The sequence below is a fragment of the Bos indicus genome, chromosome 11 (genome assembly GCF_029378745.1).
Source record: "Bos indicus isolate NIAB-ARS_2022 breed Sahiwal x Tharparkar chromosome 11, NIAB-ARS_B.indTharparkar_mat_pri_1.0, whole genome shotgun sequence".
Classification (NCBI taxonomy): domain Eukaryota; kingdom Metazoa; phylum Chordata; class Mammalia; order Artiodactyla; family Bovidae; genus Bos; species Bos indicus.
In genome coordinates this window covers 29,160,634-29,184,392 of record NC_091770.1, presented here as the reverse complement: position 1 = coordinate 29,184,392, position 23,759 = coordinate 29,160,634, and the positions used below count along the sequence as shown (strand labels likewise).

The following is a 23,759-nucleotide window of genomic DNA, read 5'->3' as shown; positions in this document are numbered from 1 at the left end:
AAGGGCTGAGGATACGAGACACAATATGTGAAGAAGCTTCCTGTTTAGATGGAAAGGCAAGTACCATACAAGGCAGAACTCCTTGCCAAGTAGGATCCATCCAATCAGCACCCGGCATGAACTCTGGGCTGCAGTTTCAAGAAAGAGGAGAGAGAGTTCCTGCCTTCAAGAAACATATGCAACAGGAAACGCAATGCATCATGCTAAGTGTCCAAGGCAGGTATAAATGGGGCTTTAGGGAAGGTACGAGAAATGAGGTTCCAGAGCAAGGAAGGCTGCCAGGAGCCCACCCCAGCCCTACAGCAGGACCACGCTCTAGCCTGGACCTGATTTAAACTCTAGTTCAAACCGGCCCCCAAACCCAAATATGTTTCTCAGCCAAGGTTAAATGGCTCACTCACTCTCCTCCCTATTTCGGATGTCAAGTCTGCATGCTGAGGTTTCCTTTTGGGCTTTTCTATTTATGTTGTCATTGATTACTTTGCTCCCAACTCATCTGATTTCAATTTGGACTGATTGGATCCTAATTTTATTACCATGTAATCTGAATGCACATAATTACTGTCATTATACTGCTAAGGGAAACAGCTCCTCCGCGGTGGGAAGACCTAAATTTAGGGCTTCCTGGCAAGGGCGGCACTGCCTGGGTGGACCCACAGCCGTCTCAGAGCCGGCAGCCCCTGGGAGCACAGATGCCCTCCCCACCCACCCTTGGCGAGGTGGGTATTTGGGCTTCATCCCAGGGATGCACTTGAGGCCCCTCTCTGGAGCCTTGGGAACACACAGGGCTGTGAGCTAGGGGTCAGCGAGCCCACGCTCTGCATCCTCTGGCTCACATGACCACCCGCCACTGCTGTGCTCAGCCTGGGTCCTCACTCTGCTGGTACCCACATGCCACCCAGAGGGGACCCTGTTCTCTAGGGTGGACGATGCCAACAGTCTCCCGAAAAACACTGGGGGGACAGGCAACTTCCCCAGTAACCATGAAGCTGAGGAAAGCAAGCTGGGATGGAAGGGACCACCTCTGAGCCCCATCCAAGGCCCTCTCCTCCTGGAGGCCTCCTTGACCTGTCCAGCCCTCTCCTGACTTTCGTCATTTATACCACACGACAGTGAAACTCTTACCCCCCTCATCACGCTGCCTCCTCCAAATGCTGAGAGCCTATTACAGATCAGTCTTACAGGACGTCATAAAGCCTGGGGCCAAAAGCCATGCTTTCTCCTCCCCCATCTCCCACAGTCGGGTGGGGCCAAGGCAGGGCCATACTCGCACGTCATACACGGGGACCCGAGGACCAGGGAACAGAGGGAAAGGTGCTGCTCCCGCCCCCACCCCCAATCCGAGGGAGCCAGTCCCTGCAGCAGAGCCAGGATCAGGCCCACTGGGTGGCGAGGTGGAGGCCCTCTGAGAAGGTCCTCAGCATACTTAGTGGGAAGGGTTAGAACGCAAAATCTCCCTCCCCAGAGATGGAGGGGTTGGAGAGGCTGCTAATTCTGAAGCACCTACCAGAGGCACCTGGAACCTAGCCCCTGTTGCTCTGGAACAAGCTGGGCACCCGACAACAAGGGCAGGCAGGGGTGTCAGGACATCAGGAATGGGAGGGACATGTATGGAAGAAGCTCCCTCTTTGGGAGACACTGGGTCAATGAAGGAACTAGGCTTATTGAGCTTGAAGAGAGATGTAGGTGGGGCTGAAAGCCAACACGTGGGAGAGACGCTGCACTGTTCTAGTTGCTGAAGAGGGTGGAAACAGGACGGCCTGGACGTAGGAGGCTGATGTGGGAAGCCAGGAACGTGGGCAAAGGAGCTTCCAGCGAGAGCAGACAGCTGGGCAGAGGCACCGCTGCAAGATCCCCCAGGCCGAGAGCAGCAGCCAGGGAGCCAGGATGAGGGGAGCAGCAGGCGAGGCCTGGCGCTCTGGGTTCCTGGGCCAGGGCTCCTTCCCCACTCCCCCTGCTGACCTCCTAGAGGGAAAGTTGCTGTGGGGAGAGGGCGAACGCTGAGCTCGTCTGTAGTTCAGCCGCCTCAGCAGAGAGTGGTAAGCAGGCAGCTGAGCACAAGGCAGGGACTGGGTGCTGGAGTCCAGAGGGAAGGAGGTGGCTGACAGAGAGACCACCCTCCCATCCAGCACAGAGCTGGTTCCGACTCTGAACGGTGGGCTAGCCCAGGTTAACTCCAAGGTCCTGCTCATTTCCCCTGTGCTGGGCAGGTGGGGGCACCCTGTCTTCTGACTCCACATTTGGCTCCCTGGAGAAAGTCAAGGCTAAAGCACAAACCTGACACCATCCTGAGTTGGGGGATGAAGGCTGGAGTTTTCAGAAGCCATTCTCCACTCCCCCACCCCTTCCACACACAGCAAGACGCACCCACCTGCTGCCACCCTCCTGCAGGAAGCTGCCAGGACCTGGGCCCTGCGACCGGAATCACTCACCCAATGCAGGGACCCGATGCAGACCTTGGCGGCCATCAGGGGCACGGTGGGGTCCGAGGGCCGAAGCTTCACGCACTCCCGCAGCAGAGACACGGCATAGGATGACTGCAGGAGAAAGGGCGGCAACATGGTCACTCATAGCCCTGGGTTGCAGCAGACTGGGTGTTTCATGCCTTCAGTGGGGGCATCTCCCAAACGGCCAGCCCCTGCCCTGCACCCCTTTCCTCCCAAGCCAGGAAGAGGCCCACTGGAAGGACCCCAGGCGGTGGTGGCAGGCAAGTCCCCCCGGGGCTGTTTCCTCATCTGGAAAATGGAGGCTGTGACCCTTGCCAGAGGTGATGTAACAAGAGCTAAGGAGAAAAAATAGGGAAACTCTTCAAAAGGAATTCACATGTGAACCACAGGAATTTTAGAGGTAGAAGGAAACTCTCTCAAATCTCTGAGAGGTGATAAGGTTCTACAGGTGATAAGAAGAGGACACACCCACATGGAGACTGGCAGGAGCAAAAAGGCTGTCAGGAAAGAAGCCATGGAGATGGGGCCACAGACATGCTGAGGATGGCCAAGTGTGGAGGGTCAGTAAAGCCCAGCCCACAGGCCAAATGTGGCCCTCTGCCTGCTTCTGTAAATAAAGTTTTATTAGAACTTGGCCACACGCATTCAGACGAGTATTGCCTACAAATGCTCTCACGATGCAAAGGCAGAGTGGAATAGTTCCCACAAAGATTGTTTGATCTACAAAGTAAAAAATGTTTACTCTCTGACCCTTTACAGAAAGTCTGCTGACTCTGTTTTAAGTGCTTTATAAATATGAAGTCATTTATTTTTGACAACTCTCCTATGAGGTAGGTTGCTACTGAAACCATATAACTCAGATTGGGGCTTGAACCTATGGTCTTTTAACTGAGATCACACACCTGGTTCTCAGGACCTAATGCAGCTCAGGTTCTTGATGTCTCATCACAGAAAGAATTCAGTGACAGAAACAAAGTGATAGGTAAGAAGTGGATTTATTTAGGGAGAAACACACTCCACAGAGTGTGGGCCAGAAGAGAGAGCACCCTTGAAATATGGCACAGTCAGTTTTTACGGGCTGGGTAACTCTATAGGCTAATGAGTGGGAGGATTATTCCTACTATTTCATCACATCCTAAAGGCTGTCCCTGCCCCCTTCCCTCCTGTTTCACTGTCCCTATTTACAGATGAGGAAACTGAAATGCAGAGAAGTGGTGTGTTTGAAGCCACACTGACTATAAATGGCTGAGCTGGGGTTTGAAGAGTTTGACTTTAACCACTGTCCTATCCTGCCTACCTTGGCCAGCGAGGAGGCTTCCGTCTCCCTCCTACACACGCATGTGCACGCACGTGTGCACATGTGTGTAACTACAATTCCCACAAGCTGGGCCCTACTGTTGGCCCAGCTCGCCACCATTAGTTAGCTTCATCCTCCCTGGCTACTCCAGAGGCCCCGTGAGGACATGGGGACTCTGTGAAGGCTCCCTGTTCACAGCACAGTACGGAGACTAGTGGACACAGACCTGGGGCCCCACTGGTCTGTGTCCAGCCTGGGACCCTGCCTTTCTCTACCTGCCTTTCCTTTCCCCGCAGAGAAAGGAGAGCTTTTCTCAGCCCAGATGTGACAGACTTCCCTGGGCTCTGGGCTCAGGCTTATTAGGCTGATTTCAGGTGTCTCAGCCTCGGGCCTGCTCCGTGTCAAGCGTGGCACTGGGAGTTATGGGGTCCCTGCTGGGAGGGGCAAGAGACCCACAGAAAGGCTGGGTGGAGAGGACAAAGCCCCGCACCACTGCTCTCTCAGGAAAGAAGAGGGTAAGAGACCAAGAGAGTGTTAGCATACGACCAGCTGGGAGGCTGGGGGCCTGTGGGGCAGGGGGATTCTCGGTGTGGGCTGTGGCGAGAGAGGCCAGCGAAGGGCTGGCAGGAGGTGCCAGGCCACCCCCCTCTCCCAAAACCCTCTCTCTGGAGGCTGCTCCCAGCCCCTCGCTGTGGCCCCCTCTGCCCCACCCCGAAGCAAGCCCTTTCCCTTTCCCTGGCTGCTGACCTCAGCATCCCTGAAACCCAGACTTCTCTAACCCTGACCCTCCATGTCCCACCCCGACCTGGACCAGGAAACACTGCTATTTAAGGAGCCATCTGAGGACTCCTCAGTCAGAGCTGCTGGCTCTTTTTTTTTTTTTCTTTTTTTGTCATGCTGGTTACCTAGCAACGCAGCCACTGAGGAGACCAAGAGAAGAAGCGACCTAAATCATGCCAGGAAACTTGTCCTCTCTTCCTGCAGGTGGAGGTGCCGGATATACTCATATCCGCTTGGCCTCACCTTCTGCACACAACTGCAGGGACAGAACCTGGATTCCCACCTTAGGCTCCTGGCAAAGGACAAGGTCTGGCTATTCTTCCCAGGGCTGCATGGGCCAACCAGGCAGGCTGAGCTGGTGTGCAGGGTTCCTGAGGGGTGGGGATGGAGAGCCTGCATCCAGAGCAATCTCCTGCTGCACTAACCCAGGTGTAGGTGTGACACAGCCTGTGGGGCCTCACGCACGAGGCACTCACTGATCACTCCAACCTCCTGCCTGTAAGCCCATTCTTGTGTCTACCTTCCTGTTCTGGGAAGGAGCCAGGCCATGACACCAGCTCCCCAGATTCTGGGGTGTGCCAGGCTGCGTCTGAACCTCTCTGAGCCTGGCTCTTTTCAGTAAGGGGGTTGAAGACCTCGTAATTCCCAGGTTGGTGTGACACTTTCTCCTGAAACGGGGGCCTTCCAGGAGCACCCCCAGAAATTAAAGCTAACATCTGAGAGCAGTGCATTCTTCTGAGGAGGGGTCCCCAGCTTTCCTCAGCATCTCAAAGTGGTCCACGACCTACAGAAGGGTGGAGACCTAGCCCTGGGCCTCTCCTCCCAGACCATACTCAGACTAGAGGCTCTTTCTCTGTTTCCTCGAGGCAGAAAGAAGCTGTCAAATGTCATCATCAGCTACCTACCCAGGCTCCATATAAGCCCCAGCCCCCTTCTTCCTCCCCTTGGCCTCAACCCATCTGTGTTCTGAGCTCCCTCTGACCCTCAACAAGACCCTGCTGAGCACACAGCCAGGGTACATCATGTCATGACTTACAGGATGCCCTGTGAGGTGGCCAAGATGATGAGGGAAGGGGAAGAGGCTGGGAAGAAAAACGCTTGGCAAGGTAACAAGGGTGCAGAGAAGGCTCCTGCTTGATTCTTGGCTGTACTTCTCCAACCCCTTCCCACCTGTCAGAAGAGGCACTTGCTCTTCCCCCATCCCCACCAGAACCTGGTGAGCATAGCCTCCTTTCGGGGGGTGGGGTGGGGTGGGGTGGCGGGGAGGGTGCTGGCAAGCCCAGGAGGACCCTCCTTGGAGACGACTGCAGGGCTAGAAGAGCAGGTGGCACAAATGGCTTGGGGGTGGCAGGGGAGGAATTCCCTCAGCCCCACAACTGGGCTCTGGGTGTTTATAGCTCTTGGAACGATCTGTGAGCTCAAGCCTCCTTACTTCCTGCATTCGTAGCATCCTCAGCCCCAACACCCTCAGCACCCAGCTCCGGAAAGGTTTTCCTTTCATGTCACTGCTGAGAATAGAGGCTTATGTAAGTGTGATTCTCATGGGAGGGAAAACCAGTGGGTGCAGGGACAGGGCTTGGGGAGAGGGTGGTGGAGGGCAAACACAGTTCTGGAGACCTGGATAAGGTCAGCCCTGCTCCGGGCAGGACTCCTCCTGACCACCCCAGCACATCCACCTCGCAGAGCACCCAAAACACTTCCTTGGGAGAAGGGGGGTGCTCTGCTCTACCCTTCAACCCCTCCCTCCTAGGGAAGTTCTGGACTTGCAAGAAGGTCCTTCCTGCTGCCACACTCCCAGACGAGAAGAGATGCAGCCCCCAACAGAACACCGTTCCCCTCGCTGGGAACCCACGTCCATGCCTGTCTCAGGCAATCACACCAACCAGCTCGCAGGCAGAAATGCTGCAACGCCCCGCGTGTGCACACATACTCAGAGAAAACCATCCACAGATTCACACCTATACACCTGGCCCCGTCGTAACTCCCAGATAAGACATCAGGTTCACCCTGGGGTCTGTGGGCCACCCTTCGTGCCCCTCATTCCCTGGAGATTAACATCCGCTGCGGGACAATATTTCTGAATCATTGCCCCACCCTTTGCCAGCCTCTGCGAGGGACTAGTGGAGAGTGGAGCCCCCAGCCCCCTCTGAGGGGGAGTGTGCAGCCCCCAGCCTGCCCTGGGCCTTACCTTCCCGCAGGCCACCATGGACAGGGCCACCTGGTACCAGAGGTGAAATTCTCCAAATGCAAACTTCATGGCTCGCTCCAGGCACTGCGAAGAGGGAGTCGGTCAACACTTTCCCTTCAGGGGTCCTCCCTGCCCTGGCCCACCCACACCGTTCCAGGGGAATCACTGCTCCAGCCACTTGCGCTGGAGGCAGCCAGAGCTCACACCTGGTTCCTGCAGAGGACTCCAGGGGCAGCCTGTCTCTACCATCGCATGCTGCGTGTCCTTGCACAAGCTTCTCACCCTCTCTGGCCCTGGGTTCCCTCCACCGTATCATGTGAACACCACATCAGGGCGACAGTGAAAAGCGCATGAAATGAGATTTGTGACAGCGCTTTCAAAATGTGAACAACCAATAAAAATAATAGTTGACAATTCTCACTATTATGCCTGGCACCATCCTCAGCTTTCTACATGGACAAACACATTTACTCTTCCCAACAATTCACTGAGGCAGCTTCTCTAATTACCCCCATTGCACAGATGAAGAAGCTGAGACTTGATTGATTTGCCAGAGTTGCAGGGCCAGTAAGCAACAAACTTACTGACTCTGAAGCCCGTGTACAGAATGATGCCCGAATGCACAGGCTTCCTTCTGCTCTTCGCGACAACCATCAAGAAAAACCATCTGCTCCCTGGCCCTCTTATCGGGGCCACCCCAAGTCAGGGGCTGACCGTGAGACCTGACAGTAACCAACAGGAGTGGTTCCCGGCGACAGAGGCAGAGCCAGCACATGAGGCCAGGATGCACCGTATGGTCCCAGTCAGGCGGGCCGGGGACAGAGGTGAGGGGCACAGGGCCACACACAGGCACCTGCAGAGCTCAGTGGCCTGGGTCTCCCGTGCTGACTCAACACACTCCCTTGCACCCGGGCAGAACCACCTGACCAGGCCTCGCCCTCCTCACTGGCGAACTTAAGAGACCACTTATCTCCTGATACTAAAGATGGTATCTTCTGGAAGCGCCTCCCGTGGTGCCTTGGTGTAAGCAAGGGCTCGGCAGGTGTCACTGCCCCTCCTCTCGGGAGCTCTCCCAAACATGTGGACAGAGAATCTGCTGCTGAGAGGGCCACCTAAGCCCAGGGCCCTAGAGCCACCCTTGATCTCAGCTTGGATCTGAAAGCTCAAATATGTGCACATGCCATTCGCCCTGGGTGCCGGGGGAGGGCAGAAGGGACGGGCAGCTCTGTGCCCCTGGTCCTCACATCCTGGAGCGGGACCATCCCCTGGGTCCAGCCCATGGAGTGCTGCCCCAGTAGGGTCTGCCCAATACAATGGGGGTGCCCATTCTAGAGGGGGTGGGAGGGGGATCCAGGCTCCCAACCACTCTCAGCTCAGAACCCCTCCAGGAGAGGCAGTCACAGAAAACCAGCATCACCTCCAGGGGAAACGGAGGGGTGGATAATTATCCTCTTGGGCTTCGCTATATAACACCACGTGCTCTTTCAAAGGAAAAAACACACGACAACATTTGAAAAAACAGATACACTCTGCCAGTGAAGGGCAGCCCCTCTCTGCGCTGGGTCTCCTAAGAACAGAGCCGGACCTCTTGGTGGCGGCAGGGGAGGGATGAGGAGGGGGTTGTACCTCGGAGAGCATGACATACTGGCCCCGCCTGCCCAGCGTGATGCTCAGCAGGTCATAGATGGCCGCCGCATTCTGCAGGCTCACGGCCCGGTCCTCCTCCTGCTCCGGTGTCCGGCTCAGCACCACATCCCGAGTGGCCTGTGGGGAGACACGGTTTAGAAAAGAGTGAGGACAGAGAATAAACAGGTGCCTGTCTTCACAGGGCCCCTGCCTCTGAGGCCCAGTGACCTTCACCCTTTCGCTGCTGACCCAGGCCACACTCCTAGAGCCAGCCAGAGCCTTTCCCCACCACCACGACAGCAAGCAAACCCTCCACCTGTAGCCCAGGCTGGGGTGATGGAGCAGTCCTGAGTCCCTGCTCCTGATTTTATTCAGTGTTTTATTCTGCAAGCTGTCCAACCTACAGAAAAGTTGCAAGAACAGTAATACAAGAGCAGTAAACCCAACTTGGTAATGTGGATCACAGTGGCTTTGACTCTCTAGTAACAGTAGTAGCAGCAGCAGCAGTAGTTATGGTAGCCAGTTAGAGCAACTTGAACTTTCATCCCTAAATAGGACACTCTTTCTATAACCACAACAGAAATGCCAAATTCAGGAGATGGAACACTGTCCCCTCTATCTTCTACGAGCAGCTCATATTCAGATCTTGCCTCCCGTCCCACCGATGCCTTCATGGAAGAGCCGTCATGCCAGGATCCAACCCAGGATCATGCTCTGCAGGTGGGCACCAAGTCTCTTGTGCCTCCTTTCACTGTTAGGAGTCCCGTGGCCCTCCTCTGTCTCCAGGACACTGGCATTGCTGAGAGGACAGGCCAGCTGTCCTCTGGGACAGTCCTTGTGTGTGTAATCATCCACTCACAGGACAACCCTCAGATAACACTGGGAACTGACAAGATTGGGGGCGGCTCTGCGGCTTGACTCACAGGACTAGAGTTTGGGTGGTGGCCGCTCCGCGCCCTTTTCCTCTGAAGGTGCCCCCAAGTTCCTCCGATAAGGACCCCTATACCTCCTTCCCATCACCCCCATGTCCGGCCCAGACCCTGTCCCTGACTTCTCACTATGGAACTCTCCTCTGTCCTCAGAAACTTCCCCACAACCCAAGGTCTCTGTGCTTGGCATCTGGCACCCAGGAGTCCAGTAGCTCAGAGTTGCCAGGGACTGCTCTGGGAGGGGAGGGGCAAGAGAAAACGTGCTTTAGGAGTGGGCGAGTCTGCACAATTTAAAGGAGGAGCTCTGTAAACCCAAGCTAGAAATCCCCCCATCAGGAACTGGCGACCCACTTGTTCTGTGGCCTGTGGTCCCACCCATTCTTGTACACTCACATTCTGGGGACAGCACTCAGGAGAAGCTAAACAGGGGTCATGGGGATCCTGACAGGGTTGGGGGAAGGCTAGGAATGCTCTGGTCCCCCTGTGTCTCCTCCAATCACACACACACACACACACACACACATTCTCTCTCTCTCTCTCTCTCTCTCTCTCTCTGAGGGCTGTGTCTGAGCAGAAGCAAAGCTGGGTTCTGGGCAGACGCTCCCACTGGCCGCTCCCAGCGTCCTCCCTCCTCTTGCCTCCTCTCCACCAAAGGGGTCCCTTCCCAGCACCCCCTCCCTCTGTAGAAAGGGCTGAACCCCCTTTCATGAGTCGAGACTCACTCTCCTCTACTACCCCACAAAGGACCTCAGACCCAGGGACTTGACCTCTTTGACAGGATTAAAAAGACCTCCTCCTGACCCTTAAAACCCAGATCCTGTTGGTCAGGTTCAAACAATGTGTCCATAGGTGGTCCTCACAACTTCCTTCCATGTAAGACTACTATTGCCTCCGCCAGGGCAGGGGTTGGGGCTCCCAAGGGTGATGGCTACAGAGGCAAAAGCTCAACGGTATTTGGATTATAGGTTCTGGACATGTCCCACCGTGCAGGCTTGACGTGCATTCCCAGAGGCTTCTAGAAGCCAAAATGCCTGTAAGACCCAAGGACGTGACTCACTCGTGGGGGCTTTTCAGTAAGGCAGCCCAATGGCCTTGATGGGGCTGCTCCTCTGGGCACAACAGGCCAGGGCTGTCCACTACCCTGATGGGCACAGACTGCCCCAGGAGAGGGTGCTGGGGATGGAAGAAGATCCCCAGAAAGGTTGAGTCCCAGTGCCAGCCTGGTAAACAAGAGCCGCTCAGATGCCAAAGGGTTAAGGGAGAGGAGTGGAGAGGGAAAGTGCCAAAGAAATCCCCCTCCTTCCCAGTGAAATCCACCCACACAGACACTAACAGGAAGAGAAGAGATTCTAAGGACAGCCTTGGCAGCAGCTATTTCACCAAGGAACACAAAACCCACTCTGTGCCCAGCCATGGACCTGCCCACTCCTCCACCTCCAGCAACTCCCCAGCTCTCGGCCACCCAGGGTGGGGGCTGCCTCTATGGTGGGATGGGGCCCGGAGGTTTGGGGCTGAGAGCGGGGGAGACACAGTCCCTGCTCTCAGGGAGGGGCTATGGAAAAGGACACAGCAGCAGTACCCTGCAGGATCGAGGACCCAGTCTACTGTAGAGGACAGTAAGCAGTAAGCTTTGGTTGGCCTGTCCTCCAGGAGCACCCTGCCAGACCCCCACTCCTTTCTGTGGCTGCGAAGGAGCCCTATGCCACTGGCCAGCTTCTCTCCACTAGCTCCCAGGTCCTTCCCTGCAGCTCCCTCCCCTCACCAAGGCCCATCTGTGTTCTCAATTTGGGGACCCCTTCCTTCTGCTGCTCTCCCTGACTTGTCTTGCCAGGTGAGGTTGCCCACCTCACATCCTCTCCCAACCCTAGGCACACACCCGGGCCCCACATGCCCCCCTTGCTCATTAGTTCTCAGGGCAGGAATGCATCTTGCTCATCTCTAGCCTGCCAGCCCCAGCACAAGCCTGCACACAGCACTCTCAAGTGACATCTGAAACAGAAAGATTCTGGCCCTCATGTGGAAACTTCCTCCTGTTGCCCTAGACCCTGACCTTTAAGAGAACAGTGTCTCTGAATGTGTGTGGTTGGTAGGAGGAAGGCGTGGACTCCTAAGCTCTGGGCAAGCCTTAGGTTAGAAGGACAGGAATGGATGAGGGAACCACACAGCATCTCCTCTGTCTGAGGACTCCCTCCCACCCCAACACGGAGACAGTAGGAAAGGCATCTTCCCAGGGGTCCTCAGGACTTGGCACCTGTACCAAGAGGGAAGTATGGTTCCCCAAAGGAAACCCAAAAGCAGAAGTTTGCAAGCAGTTGCTATGGTTTTGGGGCAGGGCTGCGGTGAAACACTCCCGGGTTTGCAGGGCAGCTGGGTAGCATGTATATGTAACCATGACAACGGGGTGGGGTGGGGGAGAACCAGAAAAGAAAAAAGGAAGCCACAGTTCGGGGCGGGGGTGGGGGCGCTGGTGACAGGGTGAATTCACATGCAGCTCAGGGACCAGAGCAGGCCTCGGTGCACAGGGCCTCAGACCTTCTGGGGTCTTGAGTCCCCACCCAGGGCGCCCTAGCTGCCCTGCTCCCTTCTCCTCCACTGAGCTCCCTCCTCCTCCACTGAGCTCCCTCCTTCAGGCCACAACTCTGCGCCCAGCTCCATCAGCTGCCTGCCTCACCCTTGGCCCCCTCACATACTTCCCTTCCACCATTTAAATGTCCTCACAAGGACGTCCTGCACGTCAGATGCAGTGACAGTCATGAACCGTATGGAAACTAAATGTTTTTCTCATCACCCCACTCCTTACTAGTCTGGGATAATGACAGGCTATTCTCCTGTTTTCCCCTGCAAAACCTCAGGCTCCTCCACTTCGGGGGGAGCCCTGCTCCTGTTTACTTCATGCACTTAATCCCAGGCAGGGCTCATCACCTGTGCCAGCTCCTAGCCTTGGACCCTCTGCTCTGCTGTCCTTCCAAGGGGCAGTCTGCCCAGACCAAGCAGGTCAGAAGAGGAAAAGTCAAAGAAACATGCTCTTCCCACCCCTCCATCATCCAGTGTGACCCACTGTGGCCTTTGGACATGTACCCATGAAGCAAAATCACGCCTTAAGAAAACACCCACAAGGGCATGTCTTCTGCCCCAGACGGACCAGCGGTGTGACACCTCAGACAGGATGGTCCTTGCTCAAACGGCCACCCCTCGTGTGGGTGCCACGCATTTTAGAAGCTGAATTATCACTGCCATGATCTCATACTAACCCCATGGAAGGGCGGGATGAAACTGCCGGTATTCCCTTTACAGATGGGAACTTGTGCGAGGAGCTTTGCTAACTTGTGCGCGGTCTCCAGGAGTTAAGGCTGCACCTCCGACAGCCAGTCTAGGACAAGCTTCTACTGCCCTAAGTACCTGCGGCCCTATGGGCTTCTCGGCCAGCCCTGGTCCCCAACCTCGGCCGCAGGGCCACAGACAGCCCTGACCACAGACAGCCCTGACAGCCCCATTTCTCCTCTGATCCTGGACACAAGCAGGGTAAAGGGAAAGGGAACTAACTTGTAGAGTCCTTTGTAAGTATTATCACATAATGCTGACAATGACCATCCCCTATTCTATTGTCCTTTTTATCAGATGAGAAAACGGAGATCCAGAGGGACCAAGAAGAATACTCAAGGCATACAGATAGGGGGTTGAGGACCCAGATTAGAACCTAGACATTCTGACTTTACCCCAAGTCGTCCCCTGCCTCCAGGTATCTCTCAGGAAGAATCCGCCAGCCCCGCCCACACCAGCAGAGGCCCTGGGGTGGTTCTGCTTGGGAAGCACCAAAGCAAAACATGAGGCTGGGCTTCTCACTCAGGTCTCAGGGGCTGCTTCTCAGCAGAGAACAAGCTCCCTGGACCACATCAGCCCCGTTCTCAGTGACAGCCTCTCGGCTGGCCATGGACCCCGCCTCCGGGCCTGCTGCTCACCCCCCACAGCCATCCCCCTAGAAAGGAGTCTCCCAGCGGCATTTGCGCCTATCCCTCCCTGGAGGACGCGGTCACATTCTGCTCCTGCTGTGCTCCCCACCAGCAGACATCGTTACCACTGGCTCGAGAGCTGCCAGCCCACGGAACCGAGAAATAACATGTTCTGTGCCACGTCTCATCTACACAGGATCCTGGCCAGGCCCCTCTCAGCCCCCTGCTTCTGCAGCAGAAGCTTTCTTGCCAGCGAGGGTGCGAGGCTCTCCCATCTCCACTGCCTCGAGCATTCTGAGCTGGCAGTGGTTAACAAGCCCTTTCCCCTCACAGCCTGCAGGACACAGGGCCTCATGTCCGAGAAAACCAGGTGCCAGAAGCTGGAACAATCTGTGCTCATCTGCGGAGTTCCAAATGGAATCAAGTCCGGGAAGCACTTTTTAAAAAACAACAACAAAACTGTATCCTCAAATCGGTTTATCATCCAACCAGAACTGAACCTAAATGTTTTCTAAAATTACTGAGTCAGAACCAGGTATCTATAAGGATAAAACAAAAACACGTTGGCCACCCACAATGTACCGGGCATCTTGGTGTTCATTTTTGTACTTCATCCACCCAGTGGAGAAAGAGATCTTATTGGTCCCATTTTACAGATGAGAAAACAAGAGAATCAAGGAGGTAAGAACCTGTCCAGGCTATAAAGGTTGTGAATGGCCAACTCAAGATTCAAATGGCTGGCTGCCTGCCTTTGGGCATGAGTGGCAGTTAGTTTGTTGACCTCAGGATCCCAGGCCCCAGAGACTTATCCACCCACCCACCCTCTCTTAACCCAAGCCTTGTGTTCTTTCAGTTCCCAGGAGCCTGACAGCAGCAGCCACTTCTCCCCCAGCTGAAAGAAACAGGGGCTTGAGTTTGCTATAACACATTTTCATGCCTGAGATCAAGATTTTAGAAATGACAGAGTCCCTCTGGTTATCCAGTGAGAAAATCAGGCTGATTTTGACACATGGTTTTTCAAAAACCAGAATATGCATTTGAGGTTCAGCAGACTGAGCTAATTCCTTCTGACTGGGGGGCCAGGCCCTCCTCCGGGTCCCTAGATGCATGTTCCACTAGGTAGGAGGACATCTGGGACAAGGGCTGTGGTTTAACTTGTCATCATTCTGTCACCAGTGCTGAGCACGCATGCCACATCATCGCTGCTCAGACAAGACTGGATGGATGGAGGGTGGGTGGGTGGATGGATGGGTAGGTGGGTAGGCATTTTTAAATGCCCTTTTGGCCCCCCAAATTCAAATCTGAGTACAAAACACAAGTCTCCTTTAGCCAGTTGTAACTCATGTCCTATGCATTTCTATGATAGCATTTGTACGGTTCCTATTTATCTCTTGCAAGACAAGGGCTCCCCTATTCATTCTGATCGCACTCAGCCTGCCACAAAAACCATACCTACGTTACCAGCCCTGCACTCAGACAGAATACTCCTGTGAGTTCCAGATCACAAAACAGGGGCCGAGGAAACCTGCAAACACCCTTTCCTGAAGCAGCTGCACCGGGGACCTGGAGGTGGAGAGCTGTGATGACTCTGCCTCTTGGGCTGGTTGTGCTGGAATAGCTGTTGCCGTAGCCTAGTGAGTCCTATAGGGATTGGGATAACCCAAGGAGCCGGCAAGGCAGCCATCTTCTTTAGAAGTTTCTCCTGACCACCTCCAGCCAAACCCAGCCAGCATTAAAGGGAGATGAGGAAAATCCTGCTGGTACATGGAGGTCAGGCTGAGCCTCAGGTGGTCAGTTAAGGGGTCAGAGCAGGAACATGGCAGGGGTGCCCACAACTGATGGAGAATGTGACCTGTGGGGAAGGAGGGGGTACATCTAGGGCAGGTGAGAAGTCAGGGGCAGTCTGGTCACTCTGAGAAACCACTTGGAGCCACAGTGGTCAGATCCTGATCCCCAGGTGGAAAACCCTCAGATGAGACATCAAACTACTTCCATCGCCAACACCCTCTTCCAGATGTCTGAAACTTCTAGATGTGTGACAGGCTGGGTGTGAGGAGGAGGAAACCAACCAGCCAGCCTCGAAGAGTGCCTCCTCCCAGCCATAGAGCACGTCTTCTGCTGCGCATGCCTCAAGGAATTCCCACCACATCCCCACCACGTCGCCTGTGCAGGCCAGTGAGCCACATACCCTCCCTCAAAAGGGAAAGAACTGCTGGGAGGGAAACCACCTCGGCTCCAAGCGTGGGTCACATTTTAATAAAAGGCCGTTTTCTACTTGGAGTGTTTGGGGGGAATCGCTTTAATGGAAAGGCATCTAGATTCTGGTTCTGGGCACCCAGATCAAGCAACGGCCATAGGAAATCCTCTGCAGAGACAGAGTCCAGCCTCTGTCCCTGCCAGGGAGATAAACGCTGACCATTCTCATACAGACAGCCAAGGCCCTGTTTACAAAGCCCTTCCCAAGCCCTGTCTCACTTGATTATCAAAGTTATCCCCCTGGCCCTTTTACAGATGAGAAAACCAAGTCAGTGAATCACAGACGTGATTTGAATCATGGCTGCGAGGATTATAGTATGTGACCTTGACCAAAGCTGTGGTTTTTCTAGCAGTCACATATGGATGTGAGAGTTGGACCATAAAGAAGGCTGACCACCAAAGAATTCATGCTTTCAAATTGTGGTGCTACAGAAGACTCTTGAGAGTCCCTTGGACTGCAAGGAGATCAAACCAGTCAATCCTAAAGGACATCAACCCTGAATATTCACTGGAAGGATTGATGCTGAAGCTGAAGCTTTGATTCTCTGGCCACCTGATGCGAAGAACTGACCCTTTGGAAAAGACCCTGATGCTGGGAAAGATTGAAGGCAAAGGAGAAGGGGGTGGCAGAGGATGAGATGGTTTGATAGCATCACCTACTCAGTGGAGATGAATTTGAGCAAACTCTGGGAGATAGTGAAGGACAGAGGAGCCTGGTATGCTACACTCCATGGGGGTCCCAAAGAGTCGGACATGACTTAACAAGTGAACAACAAATGAACTTGACCAAGACACACATCTGTCCTGGACCTTACTTTTCATATCTGTAAGATGGGAACATAGTAATATTAGATTAAACAATATGAAACTTACTTTTCACATGGCTCAACACAGTGCCTACTAGAAGAGGTGATCAGCTTGGAAACTGGCAGAGAAAGGACTCAAGAAATGTTCCCAGTTTCACCTTCTGATGTCCCACCTGCAGACAACACTGCAACCCTCAGCACAGGAAAGTGAAAATGATGGCCTGCGTTTCCCAAGGCAGGTGACTCCCCTGCAGTCTTACCTGATGGTGTAGGTGCTGAGATGGCCGAGGTGTGTGTAGGGGGCAGGGAGGGGATGCTGGTCTACGGCTGAGGGTCCATAATTATAAACTGGGGTTCAGTCTGTGAGAAGCGCACTGTTCTCCCATGAGAACCAGATCTGGCCTTGGTACCGCTACGCCCACATTGGGCTAACCAGCTAGATGCCCCTACTCAAGCACACGCCCTGCAAATCTTTCAGGACCACATCCTGGCCACTTTGCTCTTGGGATCCAAATATCCACACCCCTTCCTGGGCACTCTTGGATTTGAATGGACCCCACCTGGCTGAGGAAGGATACACTCTTTCTCCCCTAATCCAGTGACCCCAACCCCCCACCCCCCTACCCCCCATCTACTTGTAGGAAGGACCTGCTCAGCTGGAGACAACCCACTGACCAGAGTTCTCTAAACAAACCCTGGCATCACACAGGTCCAGGTGTCCAAAGAGACATTTGTTTCTGGCTGTTTGGGGGACCTGGTTTCTTAAACTCCACTTTCAGTCACTGCTCTCAGATGCATCATTTTTAGAAACCTAGTTCTCAACCCAGGGGTCCCCAGCTTATAAGCTCTGAGGGGCCCCTCCATCAGAGGACACCTGACTTTGCTGCTCCTGCCCACGCCTCCTCCAGTCCCCTCAGGCCACATCCTTTATCTCACCACCTCCTGGACTACCCAACACATCTCTTCCCCTCACTGAGCCTCCGTGGCACAGGCGTGCGTGTATGAATGCACACGTGTGTATGTGTGTCTGCCTGGGGCAGGACAAGCGGTCTTATGAAAAAATCTAGAGAGTATTTCACGCCTTACCCCCTCCGCCTTATTTCTGCACAGCACTCAGGCCCTGAAACCCTGGATAGTTGAAGAGTTATTTGTTCACTGCCCACCTCCCTCACTAGAATGTAAGCTCCATGAGGGCAGGGAGTTTTCTCCATTTTGTCTGCTGCTGTTTTTCTGGCATCCAGAAGGGGCCTGGCACAAAGTAGATGATACTCTGAATTAAGAGTGGCATGGGACTTCCCTGGAAGTCCAGTGGTTAAGACTTTGCCTTCCAATGCAGGGGGTGAGGGTTTGATCCCTAGTTGGGGAGCCCAGGTCCCACATACCTTGTGACCAAAGAAACCAAGATGTAAAACAGAAGCAATATTAAAACAAATTCAATAAAGATTAAAAAAGGACTGGCACGAGTGTATGAATACATACTTGTACAGGCATCTCACCCCTGTGAGTTACTGTCACTTTAGAGGTGAGGAGATGAGGCTCACAGAGCTTAGGTGATCTGCCCAAGGGCCATCAGCAACTGAGTGGCAGGGCTGGAACCTGAATCTAGGCCTTGTGCCATGAGAATTACACGTTCCTTCCACTCCCCTCCATCACCACAGACCCAGCTCCCAGCTGTTCATGCAACATTCTGTTGACAAGCTGATGATATCATTTAATTCCAGAAGGAGGAGGTAGGAACTTGTCAGCTTAGTCCCTGGTCACTGGAGGACAGGACCCAGGCCCCCGCAGGCAGCCTTGTACACCACACCTAAAGCTCATAAGCAAGCCACACCCCCTGGGGGGCAAGCAAAGCCTGCTGCAGTGACATCCACGGGGGGCTGATCTCAGTCAGGACCTGGTGTTCTAAGCCTGAGCCCCGCAGCTTTCCCCCACAGGGCGGAGGCTGGAGGCCTGGGTAGAGCCTTGGCACTCACCATGGACTCGCTGATGAGGAGCAGCAGCAGGGCTTCCTCAATGTTATCCTTCGGGCAGTAGAGGCTGGAGGACAAAGAAGGCAATCTGGCTGCAGGGTGGCCCTCACCAAGCAGCACGCTGGCCTGCCCCACTGGCCCTTCTGCCCCGGCGTCGGCACCAGCCCTCGTAAGGTGACCTTCCCCTGCATAATTCACAGGCACCGGATTCCACCTGCAGTTCTTTATCGTGCCCCAGAGTCATGGACCTGAAAGGCTGTGGTGGGCGAGGGTGGGAAGCACTGCAGTGCTCTTGGGGTGGGGGTGGGGATGCCCCTTCCAGCCCCCAGCGCTGCCTGCAGTGAGTGGCTGGGGCAAGCTGCAGAGAAGAGTGGGAAAGAAGCTCACAGACCCCACCTCCAATTACTGGCACAAACGAGACAGATAGTGCATGAAAGCAGGAACTCCTCGAATAATTGTTTGGCCTTTGGAAGCCATACAGGACCCCTACACCCACCGTGAGCCCTGCCTTCTCTAGTCTACTCGGCTCCTGCCTGTTCTAAGGAGCCTGCCTGGCAGGGAGCTGGGCGGAAAGTGCAGGAGAGCGTGGAGCAGAGAGAGGGGCCACCTTGGGAACCCGACCCCAGGGACGGTGGCCTGAGTTTGGAGTGGTCCCCTGAGCAGACAGGGCTTACTTGTCTCCTTCGTAGAGGTGAGGTTTCCGCAGGGCCTGCGTGATGAAGGAATTCTCCTCCTTGCTCATGAACTCAGGCAGAGGCTGAGACAGGGGGTTCCAGTAGCACTCCTCACTCAGGGAGTGCAGCAGGACCCCTGCCAGGTGCTTGGCGGCCATCTGGCAGAGAGGGCAGGACTCAGATGCAGGCACACGCTGGCTCTGCCCTGCTGGGCCCTCCACCCACGGCCCGGCCACATCTGCCTGCTGGCCACGTGCTGCCCCTCCAGGAGGCCCACCACTCCACCCCCAAGGAGCCCCCTCCCTTCTCTGTGCCTCTAGCACTGAGCTGCCCCCACCCCTTCCGTTGGCCTTTGATGGCTCCCACTTCATCTTTTGTCCTCTTTCTTCTCTAGACAAGAGGTACATTTCCTCCTCCTTCTGGCCCCACGGAGCCCAGCATGGCTCTGAGTGTTCACAGGCCCTTGCAGAGAGTAAGGCCCCCTAGTACAAGCAGCTTTCTCCACCAGACACCTTCCTGATATTTGACAGAGAAGTGTAGAGTGAGAAGCAGCTGTGGCTCTGATTCGGGGTGAATAAAAGCCTAAGAGGGCAGGCCTGAAGTGGGGCAGGAAAGCGAGCCAAAGTTCTTTATTAAGATCAGAAACAAAAGCCTGAGAAGTAGCACACCACCGTGCTAGGAAGGGATGTCAGGAGGCTTCAGCACTGATCTAATGTGAGGGGCTATGCACAGTGCTGTGATGAGAAGGATGCTGAGGGCGTGTCCCAGGCTTGGAGGAAAAGAATGCTGCGGTTGACTAGCAATGTCTGCCGTGAGCATGACAGGGGAGGATACACACGCACACGTGCACGCGACATATGGTCATCCCTGATTCAGGGGTTGCCTGCTAGGACTTCTGCAGCCTCCTGCTGAAATCAACCCCTGAATAAACCAGCCAGAGCCAGCACCCAGCCCTGGGGCTCCTCCATTACCACTTTGAAGTTCTGAGTTGCTTTGGTCTCCACAGTGCGTAGCACCTCCCGGAGCTCTTTCATGCCTTTCACGATGTTCCTAGTGGGAAGACAACAGAAGCAGGGTCGTTACCAGCCTAGTTCCCACAAAGACATCCTCATCAAACCTGAGGATGCTAGGAGGAGCCTGCCCATTTGAATGTTACCCGACAACATCCAGTACTTGGTAAGAAAGGTCAGAACTGTAACACCAGGATCCTAGGGGCCCAGGACTTCACTGATCAAAGAATACAAAGGCTTCCTCTTTCCTACAGCCCTCCAGAAACCCAGGCCTCCAGTTCACCATCAGAAAGGGACCAAGATTGGGTCTTTCAGAGAGCCAGAGGGAATTTGTTATATGACGCAGGGAGCTCAACCAGCTGCTCTGTGACAACCTGGGGGGGGGGGGGGCGGGGGGACGGGGTGGGAGGAAGGAGGGAAGTTCAAGAGGGAAGGGACATAGGTATACCTATGGCTGATTCATGTCGATGTATGGCAGAAGCCAACACAACAAGTGGTTTATGCACAATTGTAAAGAAATTACCCTCAATTAAAAAAAAAAAAAGGATCGGGTTATTTCAAAGATATCATTCTGGCCCAAGTACTCTGGGCTAGTGTCAAACTTTCAGACTTGAGGTCAGCCTCAAATTCTCCATCTTCACCCACCACCTCTGGTCTACACTGGAATCCATCCCCTCCTCTTAGTCCTTACATCACCTGGGGCCTAGATGACAGCAACAGCTGGTCTCGCCCACTCCAGTCAGGCCTCTGAGCCTTAAGCTTTTTAAAGTGTGATCCACAGTAAGAAATATGCCTGACATTGCAACCCTATATATATGCACACACTGCTTACATAGAACTGAAGTACGTTTCTACTACATGCACGGCAATCCACTGATATGTTCTATTTTACATTTCCTGCGACTTCCCCTTTTGAAAAATGCTCGCAGCAGCCCACTAAGTAGATTATGCAACCCACTGATGGGTGTGACCTGAGTGTGAAAAACTGCTGCCACTGTCCCTTGAGGACTCCACCTGACACGCAGGAGACATCTTGTTTCCCTCCACGTTTGCTTTTCGTTGGTCCCCCCAGGCTTACAGAATCCAGTTGAGGCCCTCACAGGGCTGTCAGGCCTGCTCCTTGCCTCTCTCCCATGGCATCTCTCACCACCTGAGTCCTTTCTGAACAACTTTCCCTATGTCAAGTCTTGGCACAGGCTTCCCTCACTGCCTTTAAGAGCCCTTCCCCTGCTACTGCTGCTAAGTCACTTCAGTCGTGTCCGACTCTGTGCGACCCCATAGACGGCAGCCCACCAGGCTCTGCCGTCCCCGGGATTCTCCAGGCAAGAATGGGTTGCCACTGCCTTCTCCCCCTTCCCCTACACATCCTTAAAAAAAACACCTGTGTCTTTACACATCACTTTCGATATTACCTCCTCCTTGCAGCCTTCCCAGGCCCTCCTGACTGTGTAGCTCTTGCCTCATGTTAAGTTCTCTTTCGAAGCAAGCATGACACTGCGGTCATTTCCCATTTACAGGCTGACCCCCTTTCGCACTTTGCACCCCCTGAGGGCAGGGTTCCTGTCTTGTTCCTGAAGCTCAGCCTGGGCATACAGCATGTGCTCAGCAAATGCCCTCACTTGTTCTGGGGGGTTCTCTAGATCACAAGGAAAATCAGTAGCTGCCAGGGAAGCAAATTTAGAAATGAAAGAGGATAAAAAGCCAAAGGTGACCACTCGGGAAGTCACATGAGTCCCTCCTGCAGCTTTTATGCATGAAACAGATTCCTGGGGACTTTGAGCTTGGAGCCATAAAAGGACAGAAGCTCAATTCCTTGCCTTCCGGAAACCTCTGGTTTCTGACAAGCAAGCAAGCAACATTATAAATTTTGATCCCCGTTTGTAAGATTGACAATGGAGACTAAGACCTGGGAGATAGAATAAGAATCACAGCAATCTTCCCTAGTCTGTCCAGAGCTTCTAAAGAGCCAGGAAGGGCATGAAGCACAGGGCACCACAGGCTCCTTAGAGACTTCTTGTCTGGGGGCTGCTACTGAAGGCAGAGTTCACCTTCAGGGGACTGCGCACAGCCCCCCTCCTCTATAAAGTCACACCTTCAGTTTCAAACAGCATCTCCCAGACTCCTATCATCTACATGCCACATCTACACTTTTGGCTACTAGCTGTACACCATTAGTGTTACTGCTTTGTGCAATACTTTTCTTAATATCTTCTTTCTTTTTACTTCAGTAGACATCCCACCTTCATCAAACATACCTGAAATCATGGATTTGGTGTACAAGTTGTTTGGCTTCAGGTTTCGCATTTCTTTTTTGCTAACAAATATTACATACAGAAGTACTTTTTTTTTTCAGAAGTACTTTAAAAACCTTAGTCCGTGTATCACTTACAGCCATTTGTGTGCCACTAGAGGTATTAAGGTGGGACCAGCGGCATTAGCATCAGGGGAACTTGTTAGAAATGCAAATTCTGAGGATCCCTACTCCAGATCTGCTGGGTCAGAAATTCTGCTGTGGAGTCCAGCAATCCATGTTCTATCAAACTCCAAGAGGGTCCCAATGACATTCAAGTTTGGGAACCACTGATTTAGTCGATTCCTCAATGCCTTCCAGTTCTCCTATGCTAAGCAATCAGGTTCCAGGAGGAACAACCTGACATGGAAACCCTGGCTTTGCAGCCAGATCCTAAATCTGCAATCTTAGGAAAGTGAGGTAGCCAATCTGACTTCTAGTCTCCCTGTCTGCAGGAGGATTCCTCATTTGCTCCCAGTGCTGTCAGGAAGACGAATATATGTGAAGCCCTGAGGACAGCAGGCATGTGGTATAGACTTACTGAGTATTAGCTATCTTCCCTATTTTCCTTTCTAATCTGGGTCCTAAAGGTCACATTACTTATGTTTTAATTTGCCACATTATTTTGCACGGAAGTTCAGAAGCTAATGAGTAGAGGGGGAGGAAGTACCCAAGGGGCTGCTCCAGTTTTGTGTCCATCTTTCTCCTTCCATCAGCCCCGCCCACAGGGGACACAAGAATAGGACTCCCTGATAGGCAGACCACACCCAGGGACAGGCTGGGAGCCCCAAGCCCGAAAGCAAGAGTCTGCAGCAGAAGCCCTTCAAGCCCACTGAGGACTCTGCCTTGGAGAAGGACCCAGAGGTGGACAGCAGGGGCAGCTGAGAGGAAAACCACACGGCCACCACTATTAGAAGAGTGAGAAAAGATGCATGAATTCTCAGAAGACAGGAAACGGCTGGCTCTGGGAACTCAGCTGCGGGAGAGCTCTGCTGGAGCAGCTGGGCCACAGGCTGAGGAAGGCTGGACCCTGGGGCTGCCCAGGGCCCCTTTGGCCCAGAAGAAGCCAGGAGTGCCCCGGACCTGTGGGTGATTTTCCACTCTGTGGGCTACCTGCCAGCCTCCTCCCTGGCAGCCTGGCCAAGGCTGCTACCAGGAGGCCAGAGCCAACAAGGACTATGATCCCTTCTTCCCACTGCAAGGCAAGGACTGTCCTCTCTCTGCCTGTAGTTTCTATATCATCAACACTCAGAAAGTACTCCCAGGTCAGCAGTACTGGCATTGCCTGGGGATTTGGGAGAAATGCAGACTCCCAGGGATCCTGTTTCTCCCAATACACACACAATTTAGGAATAAGCACTGTATTTTAACAAGATCTTGTGCTCCCAAAGTTGTATATTTTTATTGTTTTCAAATCTGTAAGGGAACTGGGCATCTAAATAAGCTTCCAAGAATTTTTTAGCAAAGTAATCACCCTTAGGCATCTTTTGGGTAAGTTCCAATTTTTATTGAATGCAGATAAAGAGAAAAACCGAC

The 23,759-nt window shown here is 53.8% G+C and overlaps 1 protein-coding gene across 2 annotated transcripts in view; it reads right to left on the bottom strand.

Annotated features, from left to right (window-relative positions):
* TTC7A (tetratricopeptide repeat domain 7A) overlaps positions 1-23,759 on the bottom strand; it is a 122,848-nt gene that overhangs the window by 54,604 nt on the left and 44,485 nt on the right. For both annotated transcript variants that reach the window (XM_019970104.2, XM_019970106.2), the window contains 6 exons: positions 19,895-19,973; positions 18,924-19,081; positions 18,253-18,316; positions 8,339-8,476; positions 6,713-6,796; positions 2,433-2,537 (listed from right to left, as the gene is read on the bottom strand). In XM_019970104.2, coding sequence (XP_019825663.2) covers positions 2,433-2,537; positions 6,713-6,796; positions 8,339-8,476; positions 18,253-18,316; positions 18,924-19,081; positions 19,895-19,973 — 628 coding nt within the window. The remainder of the gene's footprint in view (positions 1-2,432; positions 2,538-6,712; positions 6,797-8,338; positions 8,477-18,252; positions 18,317-18,923; positions 19,082-19,894; positions 19,974-23,759) is intronic.